The sequence below is a fragment of the Salvelinus fontinalis genome, chromosome 17 (assembly GCF_029448725.1).
Source record: "Salvelinus fontinalis isolate EN_2023a chromosome 17, ASM2944872v1, whole genome shotgun sequence".
Classification (NCBI taxonomy): Eukaryota; Metazoa; Chordata; class Actinopteri; order Salmoniformes; family Salmonidae; genus Salvelinus; species Salvelinus fontinalis.
In genome coordinates, this window is record NC_074681.1 from 40,940,281 (window position 1) to 40,963,735 (window position 23,455).

A 23,455-nucleotide genomic window follows, 5' to 3' on the forward strand; every position below is an offset into this window, starting at 1 on the left:
CGAAATGCTTGTGCTCCTAGTTCCGACAACGCAGTAATAACCAACAAGTAATCTAACCTGAGCTACAACCTAAAGTTGAGATGTCAAACAAATTGGACTTTGCTTGGGAAGTAATCTTCTAATCTTCTAATGTGAAATAAAGTCATCCCATATGAAAAAAACTGTATAAAAAGTCATATGTAGCACATTTGCGTCTTTGCTCAAATGCATGTAATGCCTTAAAATGTATTCTGAGGACTTTATTAGTCATGAATGTGTCTGTTTTTTATGGACGTGTTTTTCTATCTGCTTGCATTTTGTATTTACAGTACCTTTGGAAAGTTTTCAGACCCCTTGACTTTTTCCACATTTTGTTACATTACAGCCTTATTCTAAAATGGATTCAATAAAAAACAATTCCTCGGCAATCTATACACAATACCCCACAATGACGAAGTGAAAACAGGTTTTCAGACATTTTTGCACATTTATAAAAAATTAACAGAAATACCTTATGTACATAAGTATTCAGACCCTTTGCTATGAGACTCGAAATTGAGCTCAAGTGCATTCTGTTTCCATTGATCATCCTTGATGTTTCTACAACTTGAGCGGAGTCTACCTGTGGTAAATTCAACTGATTGGACATGATTTGGAAAGGCAAGGTCCCACAGTTGACAGTGCATGTCAGAGCAAAAACGAAGCCATGACGTCGAAGGAATTGTCCTTGAATCTCTGAGACAGGACTGTGTCGAGGAACAGATCTGGGGAAGGGTACCAAAAAATGTCTGCAGCATTGAAGGTCCCCAAGCACACAGTGGCCTCCATCATTCTTAAATGGAAAAAGTCCAACAGGACAATGACCCTAAGAACACAGCCAAGACAATGCTGGAGTGGCTTCGGGATAAGTCTTTGAATGTCCTTGAGTCCATGCACTGTGTCATGGAAATTCAGTATTGAGAGAGACTTGGTCATTTCTTCAAACAACCATCTTTATTTAATAGTGATTCATTATTGCAATAATGAGTCTGGTCGTCCCCACACCCTTGAGTGTTGGACTGAGTAACATAACCTTTATACAAATGCAGAGTACTAAATATAGCGGACATTAACAATCCTCAATCATGGTTGGTTCAACCCGCCTCTTGCAGACCAAGGGGCCTCATTAGCCACTCTGGGTTCATTCTGTCATTATCTGCATGTGGGTTGTTGTCTTAACCCCACCCTCGCTTAGTTTCCCAGACGCGAGGATGATTTTGAGACAATGAGGGATTGTTCTACTCCTAAGCTTTCTCTAGTAAAACAAATTCTTGTCTATGTGATGCAGTCTTTAACTAATTTGTAATCTCAAGCCATCTCCAGTGACCATACTGTACGCCCAAATTAGCTGCAGGGAACGAGAGTGGAGCCCATGAAAACACAGACACTAGTAGGACAGACATCTCTTACTAATAGTTAAATATGAATTGTTAAACATTAATATCAAATAGATCAGTTAAATACAGTTGAAGTCGGAAGTTTACATAGACTTAGGTTGGAGTCATTAATGGCTGCAGGGCGGTGCCGGTACACTTATGACAACAGCCACTTCAAGTGCAGGGCGCGAAATTCAAAAGATATATTTTTTAAAATATTTAACTTTCACACATTAACAAGTCCAATACAGCAAATGAAAGGTACACATCTTGTGAATCCAGCCAACATGTCTGATTTTTAAAATGTTTTACAGCTAAAACAGCACGTATATTTATGTTAGCTCACCACCAAATACAAAAAAGGACAGGCATTTTTCACAGCACAGGTAGCATGCACAAAGCCAACCTAACTAACCAAGAACCAACCAAACTAACCAACAAACAACTTCATCAGATGACAGTCTTATGACATGTTATACAATAAATCTATGTTTTGTTCGAAAAATGTGCATATTTCAGGTATAAATCATAGTTTACATTGCAGCTACAATCAGAAATTGCACCGAAAGCAGCCATAATAATTACAGACACCAACATCAAATACCTAATTACTCATCATAAAACATTTCTGAAAAATACATAGTGTGCAGCAAATGAAAGACAGGCATCTTGTGATTCCAGCCAATATTTCCGATTTGTTAAGTGTTTTACAGCGAAAACACAATATATTAGCTTACCACAATAGCCAGAAAGACAAGCCATTTCCCAGCAGTAAAAGTTAGCGATCGTAACAAACCAGCAAAGGATATATAATTTTTGACTAACCTTGATATTCTTTATCAGATGACAGTCCTATAACATCAGGTTATACATACACTTATGTTTTGTTCGAAAATGTGCATATTTAGAGCTGAAATCAGTGGTTACACATTGTGCTAACTTAGCTACTTTTTCCACAACGTCTAAACAGCAACGATATTTTTCTGACACGTTTTCTGACACACATATTCTGACCAAATAGCTATTCATAAACATAACTAAAAAATACATGTTGTATAGGAAATGATAGATCCATTAGTTCTTAATGAAATCGCAGTGTTAGAATTCTAAAAAATAACTTCATTACGACATCCAGCTTCGGTATGGCTGAGTACCCAAACGTTGGGCGCCGACGACTAGTTTACATGCACGACAGATATATGAAATAGCATCATAAAATGTTTCTTACTTTTGGTGATCTTCCATCAGAATGTTGGACAAGGTGTCCTTTGTCAAGAACCATCGTTGTTTGGATTTAGAACGTTAATTTTCCCTCTTGATTTAGCAAGCGCGCTAGCCAAGTGGCTCAAATCTCTCCATGTCAACAAACGGAAGAGAACGGAACACGGCAAAACTCGGAAAAATGTTCAATAATCTGATGAAACTATATTGAAAAAACATACTTTACGATGATATGGTCACATGTATCAAATAAAATCAAAGCCGGAGATATTAGTCGCCTATAACGGAAGGCAAATCCAAGTCCCCTTTCGCGCCTCCAGAAAACAGGAAATGGGCGGACACGTCATACAAAGAGACTGTATTCCACTTCAGACCAAGATAAACACTAAATTTCTTCTCTCACCACCTCTTGACATCCAGGGGAAGGTCTATGAAGTGCACGTATACTCTTACGTATCATGCCCATTTATAGGCAGGAAGTAGAACAGAGCCCCAATTTCAGACTTTCCACTTCCTGGTCAGGAAGTTTGTGCCAAATGAGTTCTGTTTGACTCACAGATATAATTCAAACGGTTTTAGAAACTAGAGAGTGTTTTCTATCCAATAGTAATAATAATATGCATATTGTACCAGCAAGAATTGAGTACGAGGCTGTTTGAAATGGGCACCTTTTATCTGGCTACTCAATACTGCCCCTGCAGCCCAAACAGGTTAAAACTCTTTCTCAACCACTCCACATTTTTTTTGTGAACAAACTATAGTTTTGGCAAGTCGGTTAGGACATCTACTTTGTGCATGACACAAGTAATTTTTCCAACAATTGTTTACAGACAGATTATTTCACTTATAATTCACTGTACCACAATTCCAGTGGGTCAGAAGTTTACATACATTAAGTTGACTGTGCCTTTAAACAGCTTGGAAAATTCCAGAAAATGATGTCATGGCTTTAGAAGCTTCTAATAGGCTAATTGACATACTTTTTTGTCAATTGGAGGTGTACCTGTGGATGTATTTCAAGGCCTGCCTTCAAACTCTCTTTGCTTGACATCATGGGAAAATCAAAAGAAATCAGCCAAGACCTCAGAAAAAAAATTGTAGACCTCCACAAGTCTGGTTCATCCTTGGGAGCAATTTCCAAAAGCCTGAAGGCACCACGTTCATCTGTACAAACAATCGTACTCAAGTATAAACACCATGGGACAACGCAGCTGTCATACAGCTCAGGAAGGAGATGCGTTCTGTCTCTGAGAGATGCACGTACTTTGGTGCAAAAAGTGAAAATCAATCCCAGAACAGCAGCAAAGGCCCTTGTGAAGATGCTGGAGGAAACAGATACAAAAGTATCTATATCCACAGTAAAATGAGTCCTGTATCAACATAACCTGAAAGGCCACTCAGCAAGGAAGAAGCCACTGCTCCAAAACCGCCATAAAAAGGCCAGACTACAGTTTGCAACTGCACATGGGAACAAAGATCATACTTTTTGTAGAAATGTCCTCTGGTCTGATGAAACAGAAATAGAACTGTTTGGCTATAATGACCATTGTTATGTTTGGAGGAAAAAGTGGGAGGCTTGCAAGCCGAAGAACACCATCCCAACTGTGAAGCACGGGGGTGTCAGCATCATGTTGTAGGGGTGCTTTGCTGCAGGAGGGACTGGTGCACTTCACAAAATAGATGGCTTCATGAGGAAGTAAAATGATGTAGATATATTGAAGCTACATCTCAAGACATCAGTCAGGAAGTTAAAGCTTGGCCGCAAATGAGTTCCCTCAAGCATACTTCAAAAGTTGTGGCAAAATGGCTTAAAAAGTCAAGGTATTGGAGTGGCCATCACAAAGCCCTTACCTCAATCTTATAGAAAATCTGTGGGCAGAACTGAAAAAGCGTGTGTGAGGAGGAATGGGCCAAAATTCACCCAACTTATTGTGGGAAGCTTGTGGAAGGCTTCCCAAAACGTTTGACCCTGCTGGTGACAGGGAAGTCAGGCGCATGAGAGTGAACTTGGTATAAACGGAGCCGTTTAATAAATATTTAAAAAACTCCGGAAACCAAAATATACAAAATAAAATAAGAGGGTGCAAAACCCGTTGCACACCAGAACATACAACATACACCAATACATACAACAAACAATCACCGACAAGGACATGAGGGGAAACAGAGGGTTAAATACACAACATGTAATTGATGGGATTAGAACCAGGTGTAATGGAAGACAAGACAAAACCAATGGAAAATGAAAAATGGATCAGTGATGGCTAGAAGGTTGGTGACGTCGACCGACGAACACCCCCCGAACAAGGAGAGAGACCGACTTCGGTACTGAACCTCCCGCACCTTAGACTCCTGGAGCGGGCCAGCCACCACCGGCCTGAGGAGAGACACATGGAACGAGGGGTTTATGCGGTAATCGGGGGGAAGCTGTAACCTGTAACAAACCTTGTTCACTCTCCTCAGGACTTTAAATGGCCCCACAAACCGCGGACCCAGCTTCCGACAGGGCAGGCAGAGGGGCAGGTTTCGGGTTGAGAGCCAGACCCGGTCCCCCGGTGCGAACACCGAGGCCTCACTGCGATGACGGTCTGCGCCAAACTTTCTGGCACAGTACGGGGCGCTAAAAGTGGACATGGGCGGCATCCCATGTTTCCTCCGCTCGCCGGTACCAGTTGTCCACCACAGGAGCCTCGGTCTGACTCTGATGCCAAGGAGCCAGAACCAGCTGATACCCCAATACACACTGGAAGAGAGAAAGTGTAGTGGATGAGTGGCGGAGTGAGTTCTGGGCCATCTCTGCCCAGGGCACGAACGCTGCCCACTCCCCCGGCCGGTCCTGGCAATAAGACCTCAGAAACTTAACCACATCCTGGTTAACTCTCTCCACCTGCCCATTACTCTTGGGGTGAAAACCTGAGGTAAGGCTGACCGAGACCCCCAGACGTTCCATGAACGCCCTCCAGACCCTCGATGTGAACTGTGGGCCCTGATCAGACACTATATTCTCAGGCACCCCGTGCCAGAAGACGTGTTTAAACAGAGCCTCCGCAGTCTGTAGGGCCGTAGGGAGACCGGGCAAAGGGAGGAGACGACAGGACTTAGAGAAACGATCCACAACGACCAGGATCGTGGTGTTACCCTGTGAAGGAGGAAGATCGGTCAGGAAATCTACCGACAGGTGCGACCACGGCCGCTGTGGAACGGGTAAGGGTTGTATCTTCCCTCTGGGCAGGTGCCTAGGAGCCTTACACTGGGTGCACACCGAGCAGGAGGAAACATAAACCCTCACATCCTTAGCCAAACTGGGCCACCAGTACTTCCCACTAAGACAGCGCACCGCCCGACCGATCCCAGGATGACCAGAGGAGGGTGACGTGTGGGTCCAATAGATCAGCCGGTCACGGACAGCAGACGGAATGTACAGACGCCCAGCTGGACACTGAAGGGGAGCGGGCTCTGCACGTAACGCCTGCTCAATGTCCGCGTCCAGCTCCCACACTACCTGCGCCACCAGGCAAGAGGCGGGGAGTATGGTAGAGGGATCCATGTGCCAGTCCTCTGTGTCATACAGCCGGGACAATGCATCTGCCTTAACGTTCTGGGAGCCTGGTCTGTAGGAAAGGGTGAACACAAAACTGGTGAAAAACATGGCCCACCTTGCCTGGCGATGGATCAGTCTCCTCGCCACCCAGATGTACTCCAGATTGTGGTGGTCAGTCCAGATGAGAAAAGGGTGTCTAGCCCCCTCAAGCCAATGTCTCCACGCCTTCAAGGCCTTGACGACAGCCAACCGCTCCTGGTCCCCCACGTCATAGTTTCGCTCCGCCGGGCTGAGCTTCTTCGAGAAGAAGGCACAGGGGCGGAGCTTCGGTGGCGTACCCGAGCGCTGAGAGAGCACAGCTCTTATCCCAGCCTCGGGCGCGTCCACCTACACTATGAACGCCAAAGAGGGATCCGGATGGGCCAACACGGGAACTGAGGTAAACAGAGCCCTCAGGTGACTAAAAGCCCTGTCCGCCACAGCTGACCACTGCAAGCGCACAGGGCCCCCCTTCAGCAGTGAGGTAATGGGAGCCGCTACCTGACCAAAACCCCAGATAAACCTCCGGTAGTAGTTGGCAAACCCTAAGAACCGCTGCACCTCCTTTACCGTGGTGGGAGTCGGCCAATTACGCACGGCTGCAATGCGGTCACTCTCCATCTCCACCCCTGAAGTGGAAATGAGATACCCTAGGAAGGAGACGGACTGTTGGAAGAACAGGCATTTCTCAGCCTTTATGTACAGGTCATGCTCCAACAGTCGACCAAGCACTCTGCGCACCAGGGTCACATGCACAGCGTGTGTAACGGAGTATATCAAAATGTCATCAATATACACCATTACACCCTGCCCGTGCAGGTCCCTGAAAATCTTGTCTACAAAGACTTGGAAGACTGATGGCGCATTCATCAACCCGTACGGCATGACGAGGTACTCATAGTGCTCAGAGGTGGTACTGAAAGCCGTCTTCTACTCGTCTCCCTCTCGGATATGCACCAGGTTGTAAGCGCTCCTGAGATCTAGTTTGGTGAAGAAGCGCGCCCCGTGCATTGACTCTATCGCTGTGGCTATGAGCGGTAGGGGGTAACTATACCTCACAGTGATCTGATTCAGACCCCGATAGTCAATGCACGGGCGCAGACCTCCCTCCTTCTTCTTCACAAAAAAATAAGCTTGATGAGGCGGGTGAAGTGGAGGACAGAATGTACCCCTGACGCAGGGATTCGGAGACATATGTTTCCATAGCCACCGTCTCCACCTGTGAGAGGGGATACACGTGACTCCTGGGAAGTGCAGCCTCTACCAGGAGTTCTATCGCACAATTGCCCCGTCGATGAGGTGGTAATTGAGTCGCCTTCTTTTTGGAGAAGGCGATAGCCAAATTGGCATATTCAGGGGGAATGCGCACGGTGGAGACCTGGTCTGGAATCTCCACCGTAGTAGCACCAACGGAAACCCCTAAACACCTACCTGAGCACTCTCGCGACCACCCCGTGAGAGCCCTCTGTGGCCAAGAAACAGTGGGGTTATGACAAGCTAACCAGGGTAGGCCCAGCACCACGGGAAACGCAGGAGAGTCAATAAGGAAGAGACTAATTCTCTCCGTATGACCCCCATGCGTCACCATGCCCAAAGGCGCGGTGATCTCCCTAATCAACCCTGACCCTAATGTCGACTATCTAAGGCGTGAACGGGGAAGGGCATTCCCAGCCGTGCCTGAATCGAGGAGCGGCTTATGCTGGGAATGCGGGGAAACTCAGGGAAGGTGACAAACACAAACATAGGTGCAACAGAGGGCTCTGGGTGAGATTGGTGCCGGCTCATCTGGGGTGACACCAGAGCACCCTGCCTGCTGCCTCGATTCCCAGAGGAACCAACCCAGCACCGACTGGCAGTGTGACCTCTGCGGCCACAGATGGTGCACGAGCAGGAACCTCCTCCGGTCTCCCTGCGCACCGCCCCTCCCAGCTCCATGGGTATCTGAGAGGGGTTGCGGGAGGATGGAACCACCAGACCCCGATCTGAACATCCGCGAGTAGCCAGCAGGTTGTTCAGCCGGATGGACAGGTCCAACAGCTGGTCAAACGGGAGGGTGGTGTCTCTGCAGGCCAGCTCCCAACGGACGTCCTCGCTCAGACTGCAGCGGTAATGGTCGATCAGGGCCCTGTTCCATCCCGCGCCGGCAGCCAGGGTCCTAAACTCCAGGGTGAACTCCTGGGCGCTCCTCGTCTCCTGCCTCAGATGGTAGAGGCGATCACCCACCGCTCTACCCTCGGGCGGGAGATCGAAGACTGCCCGGAAACGGCGGGTGAACTCCTCAAACGGGTCCAACGCCGCATCTCCCTCTCTCCGCACGGCGTTGGCCCACTCCAGGGCTGTCCCGGTGAGACACGAGACGAGGACGGACACCCTCTCACGGCCCGATGGAGCCGGGTGGACGGTGGCCAGATAGATGTCTAATTGTAATAAGAACCCCTGGCAGTTCGTAGCCCTCCCGTCGTACTCTTGGGGCAAGGAGAGACGGATCCCACTGGGTTCAGGCGGGAAAGGGGCGCGCAGGAGAGACCCCGGTTGTGCTGGTGGAGGCGCTGCAAGAACTCCCTGTCTCTCCCAGCCGTCCATTGTCTGGACAACGCGATCCATGGCGGTGCCAAGATGGTGAAGCATAACCGCATGCTCCTGGATGCGCTCCTCCACCTCAATGGCCGGGGCACCTTCTCCTGCTGACTCCATAGTTACGGTCAGTGATTCTGTAATGGGTGCGGCTGGTGGCAGGGAAGTCAGGCGCAGGAGAGTGAACTTGGTATAAACGGAGCCGTTTAATAAATATTCCAAAAACTCCAGAAACCAAAATATACAAAATAAAATAAGAGGGTGCAAAACCCGTCGCACACCAGAACATACAACATACACCAATACATACAACAAACAATCCCCGACAAGGACATGAGGGGAAACAGAGGGTTAAATACACAACATGTAATTGATGGGATTGGAACCAGGTGTGATGGAAGACAAGACAAGACAAAACCAATGGAAAATAAAAAATGGATCAGTGATGGCTAGAAGGTTGGTGACGTCGACCGCCGAACACCGCCCAAACAAGGAGAGGGACCGACTTCGGTGGAAGTCGTGACAGACCCAAGTTAAACAATTTAAAGGCAATGCTTCCAAATACTAATTGAGTGTATGTAAACTTCTGACCCACTGGGAATGTGATGAAAGAAACAAAAGCTGAAATAAATCATTCTTCTATTATTCTGACATTTCACATTCTTAAAATAAAGTGGGGATCCTAACTGACCTAAAACAGGGAATTTTTATTATGATAAAATGTCAGTAATTGTGAAAAACTGAGTTTAAATGTATTTGGCTAAGGTAAACTTCCGACTTCAACTGTACATACTGTTTCTACCACAACTGTCAACTGTGGTACCTTATATAGACAGCTGTGTGCCTTTCCAAATCATGTCCAATCAATTGAATTTACCACAGGTGGACTCTTATCATGTTGTAGAAACATCTCAAGGATGATTTCTCAATGGAAACAGGATTCACCTGGCTCAATTTCGAGTCTCATTGCAAAGGGTCTGAATACTTATGTAAATAAGGTATTTTTGTTTTTTTATTTGTAATACCTTTGCAAAAATGTCTGAAAACCTGTTTTCACTTTGTCATTCTGGGGTATTGTGTGTAGTTTGATGAGAAGTAAAAAACATTATAATCAATTTTAAAATAAGTCTGTAACGTAACAACATGTGGGAAAAGTCAAGGGGTATGAATACTTTCCGAATGCCATATTCCATAATATATTTTGGAATGTATTTCAAATCTATTAAATATACAGTACCTATACAGTATACAACACCTACTCATTGAATGTTTTTTCTTTATTTTTACTATTGTCTACATTGTAGAATAATAGTGAAGGGATCAAAATTATGAAATAACATCTATGATATCATGTAGTAACCAAAAAAGTGTTAAACAAATCAAAATATATGTTATACTTGAGATTCTTCAAAGGAGCCACGCTTTGCCTTGATGACAACTTTTCACACTCATGGCGTTCTCTCAACCAGCATCCTGAGGTAGTCACCTGGAATGCATTTCAATTAACAGGTGTGCCATGTTAAAGTTAATTTGAGGAATTTCTTTCATTTTTAATGCGTTTGAAGAAATCAGTTATGCTGTGACATGGTAGGGCAGGTATACAGATTATAGCCCTGTTTGGTAAAAGACCAAGTCCATATTAATGCAAGAACAGCTCAAATAATCTAAGAGAAACGACAGTCCATCATTACTTTAGGACGTGAAGGTCAGTCAATTCGGAAAATTTCAAGTTTCATCAAGTGCAGTCGCAAAAACCATCAAGGGCTATGATGAATCTGGCTCTCATGAGGACCGCCACAGGAAAGGAAGACCCAGAGTTACCTCTGCTGCAGAGGATAAGGGGAGGCAGGTAGCCTAGTGGTTAGAGCGTTGGGCCAGTAACCGAAAGGTTGATGGATTGAATCCCCAAGGTGACAAGGTAAATATCTGTCGTTCTGCCCCTGAACAAGGCAGTTAACCCCCTGTTCCTAGGCTGTAATTGTAAATAAGAATTTGTTCTTAACTGACTTGCCTAGCTAAATAAAAAAAAGTTCATTAGAGTTAACTGCACCTCAGATTGCAGCCCAAATAAATACATCACAGAGTTCAAGTAACAGACACATTTCAACATCAACTGTTCAAAGGAGTCTGTGTGGATCTGGCCTTCATGGTCGAAATGCTGCAAAGAAACCACTACTAAAGGACACCAATAATAAGAGACTTGCTTGGGCCAAGAAACATAAGCAAAGGACATTAGACTGGTGGAAATCTGTCCTTTGGTCTGATGAGTCCAAATTTTAGATTTTTAGTTCCAACCACTTTGTCCTTGTGAGATGCAGAGTAGGTGAACGGATGTTCTCTGCATGTGTGGTTCCCACCGTGAAGCATGGAGGAGGTGGTGTGATGGTGTGGGGGTGCATTACTGGTGACACTGTCGCTGATTTATTTAGAATTCAATGCACACTTAACCAGCATGGCTACCACAGCGTTGTGCAGTGATATGCCATACCATCTGGTTTGTGCTTAGTGGGACTATCACCTCCAGACTGTGTAAGGGCTATTTCACCAAGGAGAGTGATAGAGTGCTGAATCAGATGACCTGGCCTCCATAATCACTCGACCTCAACCTAATTGAGATGGTTTGGGAGGAGTTGGACCGCAGAGTGAAGGAAAAGCAGCCAACAAGTGCTCAGCATACGTGGGAACTCCTTCAAGACTATTGGAAAATCATTCCAGGTGAAGCTGGGTGAGAGAATGCCAAGAGTGTGCAAAGTTGTCATCAAGGCAAAGGGTGGCTACTTTGAAGAATCTAAAAATATATGTTGATTTGTTCAACACTTTTTAGGTTACTGTATGTGTTATTTCATAGTTTTGATGTCTTCACTATTATTCTTCAATGTAGAAAGTAGTAAAATAAAGAAAATCCCTGGAATGAGTAGGTAATGGCCTTGGGGTAATGGCCGCTAATTGATCTCAGTTCTGCCTTTTGCTGCCCTGCCCATAATGTGTGTGTGTGTGTGTGTGTGTGTGTGTGTGTGTGTGTGTGTGTGTGTGTGTGTGTGTGTGTGTGTGTGTGTGTGTGTGTGTGTGTGTGTGTGTGTGTGTGTGTGTGTGTGTGTGTGTGTGTGTGTGTGTGTGTGTGTGTGTGTGTGTGTGTGTGTGTGTGTGTGTGTGTGTGTGTGTGTGTGCGAACGTAGTGTTTTTTTCCGCTGTCCCTCTATGGTCATAAAGTGATACTCATGATGATGGTCACACAAGCACGTGCGTACACACCCTTGTCTGGTAGTCCGTCAGTTATTAGTTCTCAAAACAACATATATATTATAGATGATATTTAGATGTATTTAAAAAGATATTAAATGAAATCATGTTGAGACACACTAATGTCTGTGTAGACAGAATATTCCTCTTAAGGTCTGTTTGTCCTGGCTGGTAAATGCAGGTTTACTGGAATGACGACATTGCTCCATGTAACCGTTCCTCTAAAAAATAAGAATAGAACACACTCTTTCAGTTGGCCAAGTTTTACTAATCGATGTATTGGACCAGTGGGATCACAGGTTAAGCTACTTCCAATGTCAATACATGACTGACCACAACATTCAACAAAAAAAATGATATTTTTTCAAGAATTGAAAAAATAAGTTTCCATAATATGCAGAGCATTTTTGTTAATAAATACATCCTCAGATATATTTGAGGGCATACAGTATATCGATCATCATTAACAATAAAAAAATCGAAACAAATCACATTCATTTGGTCACAAACAGATGGTTAGCAGATGATAATGCGAGTGTAGCGAAATGCTTGTGCTTCTAGTTCCGACAGTGCAGTAATATCTAACAAGTAATCTAACAATTCCACAACAACTCCCTAATACACACCAATCTAGTAAAGGGATGGAATAACTATATGTACATATAAATATATCGATGAGCGATATATGTTACAAAGAGATTTCAGGATATACGCCTGGCTTTGGGGAGTTCAGTTGAAAGTCTTGTAGGTTTATGTTTCTTCTCGACTAAAACCTTATGGGCCGGTTTCCCGGAGACAGATTAAGTTTAGTCCCGGTTCAAAAAGCTCAATGAGAATTTCAATTGAAAGTGCTTTTTAGTCAAGGAGTAACGTTCAAGGAGTAACAATAACAACTGTTCAGAAAACTGGCCCTATGTGCAGTACCAATAGTTTTTCTTGACCATCTGCCTTAGTTAAAGGTTAAAGGACCCAGTGTTTTTCCTGGTTTGGTCATGTGGTCTGGAAAAAGTCTTGGCCCTACTTCATATGTTTCAGTGTAGACACCAAGGGCCGATTTCCCCAACACAGACTAAGCCTAGTCCTGGACTAAAACACAAACTCAATGTAGAACCTCAAATGAAAATCCTTAAAAATCAAAGACTTGGTTTAATCTGTGTGTGGTAAACTGTCCCCAAACGATGCAATGACACCACTCCCTTCACAACCTCTGTGTTACTGCTTCCCTGTATCCCTGGTAGTATCTGTGGAATCCAGCACCTGGAGCGGGCGGGCAAGAATCTGACGTTGTTCGACTCCTGGTACTTCTGTGTCGTCACGTTCTCCACAGTGGGTTACGGCGACGTCACGCCCAACGTGTGGCCCTCCAAGCTGCTGGTGATCATCATGATCTCAGTGGCCCTTGTGGTGCTGCCCATTCAGGTGAGAGAGTTGGCCAAAAACACACACATTGCACTGCACATACAGACAGACAGACACACACAAAATGACCACACTGCTTGCTAAAGGGAAATCATCTGGACTAATGTCTGGACATCTAGGAAATGGCACATCGATAGAACACATGCGAGTAGGGAGTCAGCTGAACTAGACGGTGCATAATCATGCTCGGGGAATTGTAGAGGCATTGGTAGGCCAAAAGTATCCCTACTGCTGCTGTTCTGCCATTCTCCCTGTAAACATATTGCCTCAATGAAGACAACAACATTTACTGTGGCCTTTTTTTTATGGACACAATTTCAATGTTCTGTTGAAGCAGCTTTTTTCTAGTACTAGTCCAGGAGACCCAAAGGGTTTGCAGGCTTTTGTACCAGCTAGCTGGAATAACACACCTGACTTGATGATTAGTTGACTGTACGACTCAGGCGTGTTGGTACTGGGCTGGAGAAAATAATAGCTCAATGGGACCAGCATGGAAGAACACAGCGATTAAAAGATAAATGCTTTATTCTATATCACGAAATGTGTCGGTTTGGGTGAACTGTATGCATTTAGCCATGCATTTAGCCATGCATTTAGCCATGCATTTAGCCTATTGGATTGATTTGAGCATTTGTTTTGCACAACATGAGCAGTATTAGTAAGGTGTGCCTGTGCTGGGCGCTATTGGTCAGTTTGAGCAGCTGGCCTACCTGTGGATGGAGAGACAGAAGTCGGGGGGGAACTACAGCCGTCACCGCGCCCAGACGGAGAAACATGTGGTGCTGTGTGTCAGCTCCCTCAAGATAGACCTCCTGATGGACTTCCTCAATGAGTTCTACGCCCACCCCGGGCTGCAGGTGTGTGTGTGTTGGTATGTGCGTGCATGCATGCGTGTGTGTGCGTGTGTGTATGCTTGGGTCTTGTTCATTCAGGCGCATAACAGGAAAGGTTTTAAAATACTTGGCAACAAATGTGCATTACTTATTGGACAAGTCCAGGTAGTCCCTCCCTGTTTAAGTCCGTTTTCGTCTATTTGGTGTCGAATGAACACGACCCAGGCTGTTCCTCTGTGTTCCTCCCCATTCAGGACTACTACGTCATCATCCTGTGTCCGACAGAGATGGACCCCCAGGTTCGTCGGGTCCTCCAGATCCCCCTGTGGTCCCAGCGTGTCATCTACCTCCAGGGTTCAGCCCTCAAAGACCAGGACCTCATACGGGCCAAGTGAGTCACCAACACTAAGGGATGCGTCTCATTCCGCTAAAATAGTTTCCTCTCTTTGGATCTTTGGTCTCCTTTCCTTCAACTGCACTGATGTGGAAGAGCTGGACTGGTAAAAACCAATAGTGAATAGGCAATAGGCATCCACCATATTGCTTTCCTTTCACCTCTCCTATGTTTAAGATGAGTGTGGGTAGGTATACAGTTGGAGAGGAGATGAGAGGAAGCCACTGTAGAGTATTGAGATGTTACCACTTAGTATTGAATGGCTGTCTTTCTTTTCCAGACTGGACAATGCCGAGGCTTGTTTCATCCTAAGCAGTCGCTGTGAGGTGGACCGCACTGCCGCAGTATGTACACTTGCTACTAGAGAGACCAGCCCACTGGCCTAAGGAGTGACCAGCCCACCGGGCATTTGTCCAAACTATCAGAACTCAGCATAAGACCCAGATGCAGACAGCCAGAGTCACAGATGATTATTGACCCAAAACAGGGGGCAGGCAAAAGACAGGTCTAAGGCAGGCAGAGGTCCGTAATCCAGGGCAGAGTCAGGCAGGTACAGAACGGCAGGCAGGCTCGGGGTCAGGACAGGCAGAAGTTCATAAACAGGTCAGAGTCATGCAGGTACAGAACGGCAGGCAGGCTTGGGGTCAGGACAGGCAGAGGTTCATAAACAGGGCAGAGTCAGGCAGGTACAGAACGGCAGGCAGGCTCGGGGTCAGGACAGGCAGAAGTTCATAAACAGGTCAGAGTCAGGCAGGTACAGAATGGCAGGTAGGCTCGAGATCAGGACAGGCAGAAGTTCATAAACAGGTCAGAGTCAGGCAGGTACAGAATGGCAGGTAGGCTCGGGGTCAGGGCAGGCAGAATGATCAGAACTGGGGAAACTAGGGAACAGAACTTGAGCAAGCAGGGAGATGGGAAAACGCACTGGTAGGCCCTGACAAGATGAACTGGCATCAGACAGAGAACACAGGTATAAATACACTGGGGATAATGAGGAAGATGGGTGACACCTGGAGAGGGGTGGAGACAAGCACAAAGACAGATGAAACAGATCAGGGTTTGACACAGACTTTTTGTGTTAGATTGAGGTTAAATTCATATTTTGTTCATTGCTGAATATTCGTAAACAAAACTTGCTGATACCCAAGGCATTTTAGCCAGTGTACAGTAATATTATTAGATAATTTTAGTTTCGGCTAGTCTGATTATTAAAGGTACATATTTTTCCTCTATTTGCCCACACCAGTAGACCATTTGTATGTTGTTCTCTCTAGCAGAGTTCAGTCAGAACTATACTTCTAGTGATTGTAGGGTATATAAACTGAAAGAAATACATGAAGTGGCTTGTAAGACCAGGCTAGAGTGGAGTTGTATTCACATCCACTTCCTTATGTCTGGAACACAGGCTTCCAGGGAGAAGAGTTTTGGGCTTCACCATGTACAGTGGCGTGTCGTCCGTATAGCAGTGAAAGTTAACATTATGTTTCCGAATGACATCACCAATAGGTAGGATATATATAGTGAAAACAATAGTGGTCCTACAACGGAGCCTTGAGGAACACCAACATTTACAGTTGATTTGTCAGAGTACAAATCATCTACAGAGACAAACTGATATATTTCTGACAGATAAGATCTAAACCAGTCCAGAACTTGTCCGCGTTGACCAATTTGGGTTTCCAATCTCACCAAAGGAATGTGGTGATCGATGGTATCAAAAGCAACACTAAGGTTTAGGAGCACGAGGACAGATGCAGAGCCTCGGTCTGACGCCATTAAAAGGTAATTTACCACCTTCACTAGTGCAGTCTCAGTGCAATGATGGGGTCTAAAACCAGACTGAATTGTTTAGTATACATTGTTTGTTTTCAGGAAGGCAGTGAGTTGCTGCGCAACAGCTTTTTCAAAATGTTTTGAGAGGAATGGGAGATTCGATATAGGCCGACGTCAAATACCTAATTACTCATCATAAAACATTTCTGAAAAATACATAGTGTACAGCAAATGAAAGACAGGCATCTTGTGATTCCAGCCAATATTTCCGATTTATTAAGTGTTTTACAGCGAAAACACAATATAGCGTTATATTAGCTTACCACAATAGCCAGAAAGACAAGCCATTTCCCAGTAGCAAAAGTTAGCGATCGTAACAAACCAGTAAAATATATATATTTTTTGACTAACCTTGATATTCTTCATCAGATGACAGTCCTATAACATCAGGTTATACATACACTTATGTTTTGTTCGAAAATGTGCATATTTAGAGCTGAAATCAGTGGTTACACATTGTGCTAACTTAGCTACTTTTTCCACAACGTCTAAACAGCAATGATATTTTTCTGACACGTTTTCTGACACACATATTCTGACCAAATAGCTATTCATAAACATAACTAAAAAATACATGTTGTATAGGAAATGATAGATCCATTAGTTCTTAATGAAATCGCAGTGTTAGAATTCTAAAAAATAACTTCATTACGACATCCAGCTTCGACATAGCTGAGTACCCCAAAGTTGGGCGCCGGCGACTAGTTCACATGCACGACAGATATATGAAATAGCATCATAAAATGTTTCTTACTTTTGGTGATCTTCCATCAGAATGTTGGACAAGGTGTCCTTTGTCAAGAACAATCGTTGTTTGGATTTAGAACGTTCATTTTCCCTCTTGAATTAGCAAGCGCACTTTCCAAGTGGCACAAAGCTCTCCATGTAAACAAACAGAAGAGAACGGAACACGGCAAAACTCCCGAAAAATTTTCTATAATCTGATGAAACTATATTGAAAAAACATACTTTACGATGATATGGTCACATGTATCAAATAAAATCAAAGCCGGAGATATTAGTCGCCTATAACGGCAGCTAAACAGAAGGCAAATCCATGTCCCCTTTCGCGCTCTCCAGAAAACAGGAAATGGGCGGACACGTCATACAAAGAGCTTGTATTCCACTTCAGACCAAGATAAACACAAAATTTCGTCTCTCACCGCCTCTTGACATCCAGGGGAAGGTGTATGAAGTGCACGTATACTAATACGTAACATGCCCATGTATAGGCAGGAAGTAGAACAGAGCATCGATTTCAGACTTTCTACGTCCTGGTCAGGAAGTTTGTGCCAAATGAGTTCTGTTTGACCCACAGATATAATTCAAACGGTTTTAGAAACTAGGGAGTGTTTTCTATCCAATAGTAATAATAATATGCATATTGTACGAGCAAGAATTGAGTACGAGGCCGTTTGAAATGGGCACCTTTTATCTGGCTACTCAATACTGCCCCTGCAGCCATAAAAAGTTAAATTGAGTTCCTCAGTTAGGTGGTTAACTGACTTTTGTACTCTGACGTCCTTGGGTACGTGGAGGGAGTCTGGAAGGGCATCTATGAATCTTTAGGTTGTCCGAGAATCTATAGCACGGCTTTTGATGATCCTTGGTTGGGGTCTGAGCAGATCATTTGTTGCGAATATAAACGTAATAAAATGGTGGTCCGATAGTCCAGGATTATGAGGAAAAACATTAAGTTCCACAACATTTATTCCATTGGACAAAACTAGGTCCAAAGTATGACTGTGGCAGTGAGTAGGTCCGGAGACATGTTGGACAAAACCCACTGAGTCGATGATGGCTCCAAAAGCCTTTTTGGAGTGGGTCTGAGGACTTTTCCATGTGAATATTAAAGTAAATAAAATTGAAATGATCTGCTATGACTACAAGGTCCGATAGGAAATCAGGGAACTCAGTGGGGAACGCTGTATATGGCCCAGGAGGCCTGTAAACAGTAGCTATAAAAAGTGATTGAGTAGGCTGCATAGATTTCATGACTAGAAACTCAAAACACGAAAACGCAGTCGTTTTTTTTTTGTAAATTGAAATTTGCTATCGTAAATGTTAGCAACACCTCTGGCTTTGCGTGATGTGCGGGGGATATGGTCACTGGTGTAACCAGGAGATGAGGCCTCATTTAACATAGTAAATTCATCAGGCTTAAGCCATGTTTCAGTCAGGCCAATCACATCAAGATTATGATCAGGGATTAGTTCATTGACTATAATTGCCTTGGAAGTGAGGGATATAACATTAAGTAGCTCTATTTTGAGATGAGATATCACAATCTCTTTCAATAATGACAGGAACGGAGGAGGTCTTTATTCCAATGAGATTGCTAAAGCGAACACCGCCATGTTTAGTTTTGCCGAGGCACGGTCGAGGCACGGACATGGTCTCAATGGAGATAGCTGAGCTGACTACACTGACTATGCTAGTGGCAGACTCCACTAAGCTGACAAGCTGGCTGACAGCCTGCTGCCTGGCCGGCACCCTATCTGATTGTGGAGCTTGGGGAGTTAGAGCCCTGTCTATGTTCGTAGATAAGATGAGAGCACCCCTCCAGCTGGGATGGAGTCTGTCACTCCTCAGCAGGCCAGGCTTGGTCCTGTTTGTGGTTGAGTCCCAGAAAAAGGGCCAATTATCTATACATTTTATATTTTGGGAGGGGCAGAAAACAGTTTTCAACCAGCGATTGAGTTGTGAGACTTTGCTCATCACTCCCCCTAACTGGGAGGGGGCCAGAGACAATTACTCAATGCAGACACGTCTTTCTAGCTGATTTACACGCTGAAGCTATGTTGAGCTTGGTGACCTCTGACTGTTTCATCTTAAACATCGTTGGTGCTGACGTGGATAACGATATCCCTATACTCTCTACACTCACCAGTTTTAGCCTTAGCCAGCACCATCTTCAGATTAGCCTTAACGTCGGTAGCCCTGCCCCCTGGTAAACATTTTTACATTTTAAGTCATTTAGCAGACGCTCTTATCCAGAGCGACTTACAAGTACATACATTCATACTTTTTTGTACTGGCCCCCCATGGGAATCGAACCCACAACCCTGGCGTTGCAAGCGCCATGCTCTACCAACTGAGCCACACGGGGCCCTAAACAGTGTATGATCACTGGATGATTCGTTTTCAGTCTAATACTGCATGTAATGGAGTCGCCAATGACTAGGGTTTTCAATTTGTCAGAGCTAATGGTGGGAGACTTCGATGTCTCAGACCCTCGGACTCCGACCTGTTGCTTAATGGGGTGAACCTGTTGAAAGTTTCTGTCTGCTGAATGAGCGACACCGGTTGAGCATTCCTACCAGAAGCCATGAGAAAATTGTCCGGCTGCGGGGACTGTGCGTGGGGATTTATACTACTATCTGTACTTATTGGTGGCACAGACACTGTTTCATCCTTTCCTACACTTAAATAACCCTTGCCTAACGATTGCGTCTGAATCTGGGCTTGCAGCAAAGCTATCCTCGCCATAAGGCAATCGTTCCCCTGTAAATTATGAGTACAGCGACTGCAATTAGAAGGCATAATGTTATTGTTACTACTTAGCTTTGGCTGGTGGAGGTCCTGACGAACCACGTCCAGATAAAGCGTCCGGGGTGAAAAAGTTGAATGAAAGAAGTCGAGCGAGGGAATAAATAAAAATATAAAACGGTAATAAAAAAATTAAAACCGTAAAGTTGGCAGGTAGCGAAGTAAGGTTAGCAACTTAGCAACAAACCACACAGCAGCACGTAAACAAGTCTACAAGTTGAAACATGCTGAAACATGAGGTGATGGCATCGAATTAATGGCATGACAATGGGCCTCAGGATCTTGTCACGGTATGTCTGTGCTTTCAAATTGCCATCGATAAAATGCAATTGTGTTCATTGTCCGTAACTTATGCCTGCCCGTACCATAACCCTACCGTCACCATGGGGCACTCTGTTCACAATGTTGACATCAGCAAACCACTCTCCCACACGACACCATACACGCTGTCTGCCATCTGCACCGTACAGTTGAAACCGGGATTCATCTGTGAAGAGCACACTTCTCCAGCGTGCCAGTGGCCATTGAAAGTGAGCATTTCACCACTGAATTTGGTTACGACGCCGAACTGCAGTCAGGTCAAGACCCTGGTGAGGACAATGAGCATGTAGATGAGCTTCCCTGAGACAGTTTCTGACAGGTTGTGCAGAAATTCTTTGGTTGAGCAAACCCACAGTTTCATCAGCTGTCCGGGTGGCTGGTCTCAGACGATCCCGCATGTGAAGTAGCCAGATGTGGAGGTCCTGGCCTGGTGTGGTTAATCGTGGTCTGCGGTTGTGAGGCTGGCTGAACTTACTTCCAAATTCTCTAAAACGATGTTGGAGGTGGCTTACGGTAGAGAAATGAACATTCAATTCTCTGGCAACAGCTCTGGTAGACATTCCTGCAGTCAGCATGGCAATTGCACGCTCACTCAACACTTGAGAAATCTGTGGCATTGTGTTCTTTGACCAAACTGCAGTAGCCTTTTATTGTCCCCAGCACAAGGTGCCCCTGTGTTAAAACCATGCTGTTTAATCAGCTTCTTGATATGCCGCACCTGTCAGATTGATGGATTATCTTGGCAAAGCAGATATGCTCACTAACAGGTATGCAAACATATTTGTGCACAACATTTGAGAGAAATAAGCTTTTTGTGCGTATGGGAACATTTCTGTGATCTTTTATTTTCAGCTAATGAAACATGAGACCAACACATTTATATTTTTGTTCAGTATGAATCGAGAAACACATCCCAAAATGCTAACGAAATTAGCCCTTGACCATTTAATAGTACTATAAAACAAAGCAAAAAAAAGTTTGGAGATTTGTATTACATATTTCAATAATCTAAAGTTCGATTTAAACAATGAAGTCGTTTAAACACTTGTTGGACAATAACTGTAAAAATGATGGATGGAAATGACATAAATCCAGTTAGTTGCATGTTATGATAAAAAATAACAAAACATTTATTTATTTATTTTAATTTCTTCCCCGCTGCGTGATAGCTGAAACTTTAATATTAAGACAAATATTTGTGGGGGAAAAGTTGAGATGAGTGCCGTCTTTCAAGAATCCCTGGGCTCTATAAAAGCAACATTTCCTCTCAGCCTGTCAAAATGTGTAAAATCGAATGAGCTAAAGTACTATATTATTATTATATTTATTATTAGCTATAATACTGCACAATTTTTTGAGGGGTGGGGGGGCAGCGAAACTGCGCTATGATACTGTTCTGAACATGTCATTATGAGTAGATTCGCATTGAAGAATTCATGAAACCATGCCTCTAATTTCTGATACAGCAGTTTATTCAGTTAAGTAGTGTTCAAGCTGTGCCTGATCTGACTGGTTATAGCATGGTGGAGCTAAAATAAGTTTTATTGCAAATTGAGTTGAAAATACTATGATACACACCGGCAAGAGTATTGCACAAGCTTTGTATGACATCTGACATAAACATACCTCTAATAACAATAATAATAATAATAAATTGCATTTGTAGAGCGCTTTTCATTTATTGAAGTAAATTCCAAAGCTCTTTACATTAAAAGCAACCATTAAAAGAAAAAAAGCTTTAATAAAAGAGTTAAAAACAATAGGCGAGAAATTGAAAGATAGCTAGTAGCACAGTACTATACAAGATGCACAAAATAATGAGGCGACAAGGACAGAACAATAGAACTTAAAACGAACGTATAAGACCAACAAAAGACACCACAAAATGTAGCACAATTAGCGAAAGCCAGTTTGAAGAAGTATTTCTTGAGCTCAGACTTAAAGGGAGTGGTGGTCTGGGAAATGCGGAGGTGGAGCGTGAGCTCGTTCCAGAGCCAGGGCCCGAGACCCCAGAATGCTCGGTCACCCATTGTTTTTAGGCGCCAATGTTATAACCACACTGCAGCGCATAAAGAAATGTAACTTTAAACTCTAACAAATGTACATCTGATGTGTTTTTGTTGTCTTGTTTGCCTCTAAGGACCATCAGACAATTCTGCGAGCTTGGGCTGTGAAGGATTTCGCTCCAAAGTGCCCCATTTATGTCCAGATTCTAAAGCCAGAGAATAAATTCCATGTGAAATTTGCAGGTAAAGACGGATGAATGTCCTGTTAGGAAACATTTGTTCAGATGATATGGGACCTTGGCATAGATTTTTTGGGGAATATCCTGAATTGTGGCCCCAATAATGGGTTAACCCTTCCTTCTCTAGTTGTGTATGTCTATTTTCTCTATGTATTCAGGTTAGTCTCATTGAGTCCCATCTCAGGAATACTCTTTTTAAAACGTAGTCAAATGTTATTATTCTCCTTTGCCTTAGATCATGTTGTGTGTGAGGAGGAATTTAAGTATGCCATGTTGGCCCTGAACTGCATCTGTCCAGCTACCTCCACCCTCATAACCCTACTGGTCCACACTTCACAGGGCCTGTAAGTACACAACCAACCTCCACCCTCATAACCCTACTGGTCCACACTTCACAGGGCCTGTAAGTACACAACCACCCTCCACCCTCATAACCCTACTGGTCCACACTTCACAGGGCCTGTAAGTACACAACCAACCTCCACCCTCATAACCCTACTGGTCCACACTTCACAGGGCCTGTAAGTACACAACCAACCTCCACCCTCATAACCCTACTGGTCCACACTTCACAGGGCCGGTAAGTTACACAACCAACCTCCACCCTCATAACCCTACTGGTCCACACTTCACAGGGCCTGTAAGTACACAACCAACCTCCACCCTCATAACCCTACTGGTCCACACTTCACAGGGCCTGTAAGTACACAACCACCCTCCACCCTCATAACCCTACTGGTCCACACTTCACAGGGCCTGTAAGTACACAACCACCCTCCACCCTCATATCTAGTCAACACTTCAATGGTGTACACTCTATAAGATCTGCAAAGTACAGTAGGCAACCCACCA

At 44.4% G+C, this 23,455-nt stretch overlaps 1 protein-coding gene across 1 annotated transcript in view; it reads left to right on the top strand.

Annotated features, from left to right (window-relative positions):
* LOC129813524 (potassium channel subfamily T member 2-like) overlaps positions 1-23,455 on the top strand; it is a 65,667-nt gene that overhangs the window by 8,020 nt on the left and 34,192 nt on the right. Inside the window, exons 10-15 of the mRNA XM_055865813.1 lie at positions 13,248-13,428; positions 14,121-14,285; positions 14,516-14,652; positions 14,936-14,999; positions 22,499-22,607; positions 22,839-22,947. Of these exons, the coding sequence (XP_055721788.1) occupies positions 13,248-13,428; positions 14,121-14,285; positions 14,516-14,652; positions 14,936-14,999; positions 22,499-22,607; positions 22,839-22,947 (765 nt within the window). The remainder of the gene's footprint in view (positions 1-13,247; positions 13,429-14,120; positions 14,286-14,515; positions 14,653-14,935; positions 15,000-22,498; positions 22,608-22,838; positions 22,948-23,455) is intronic.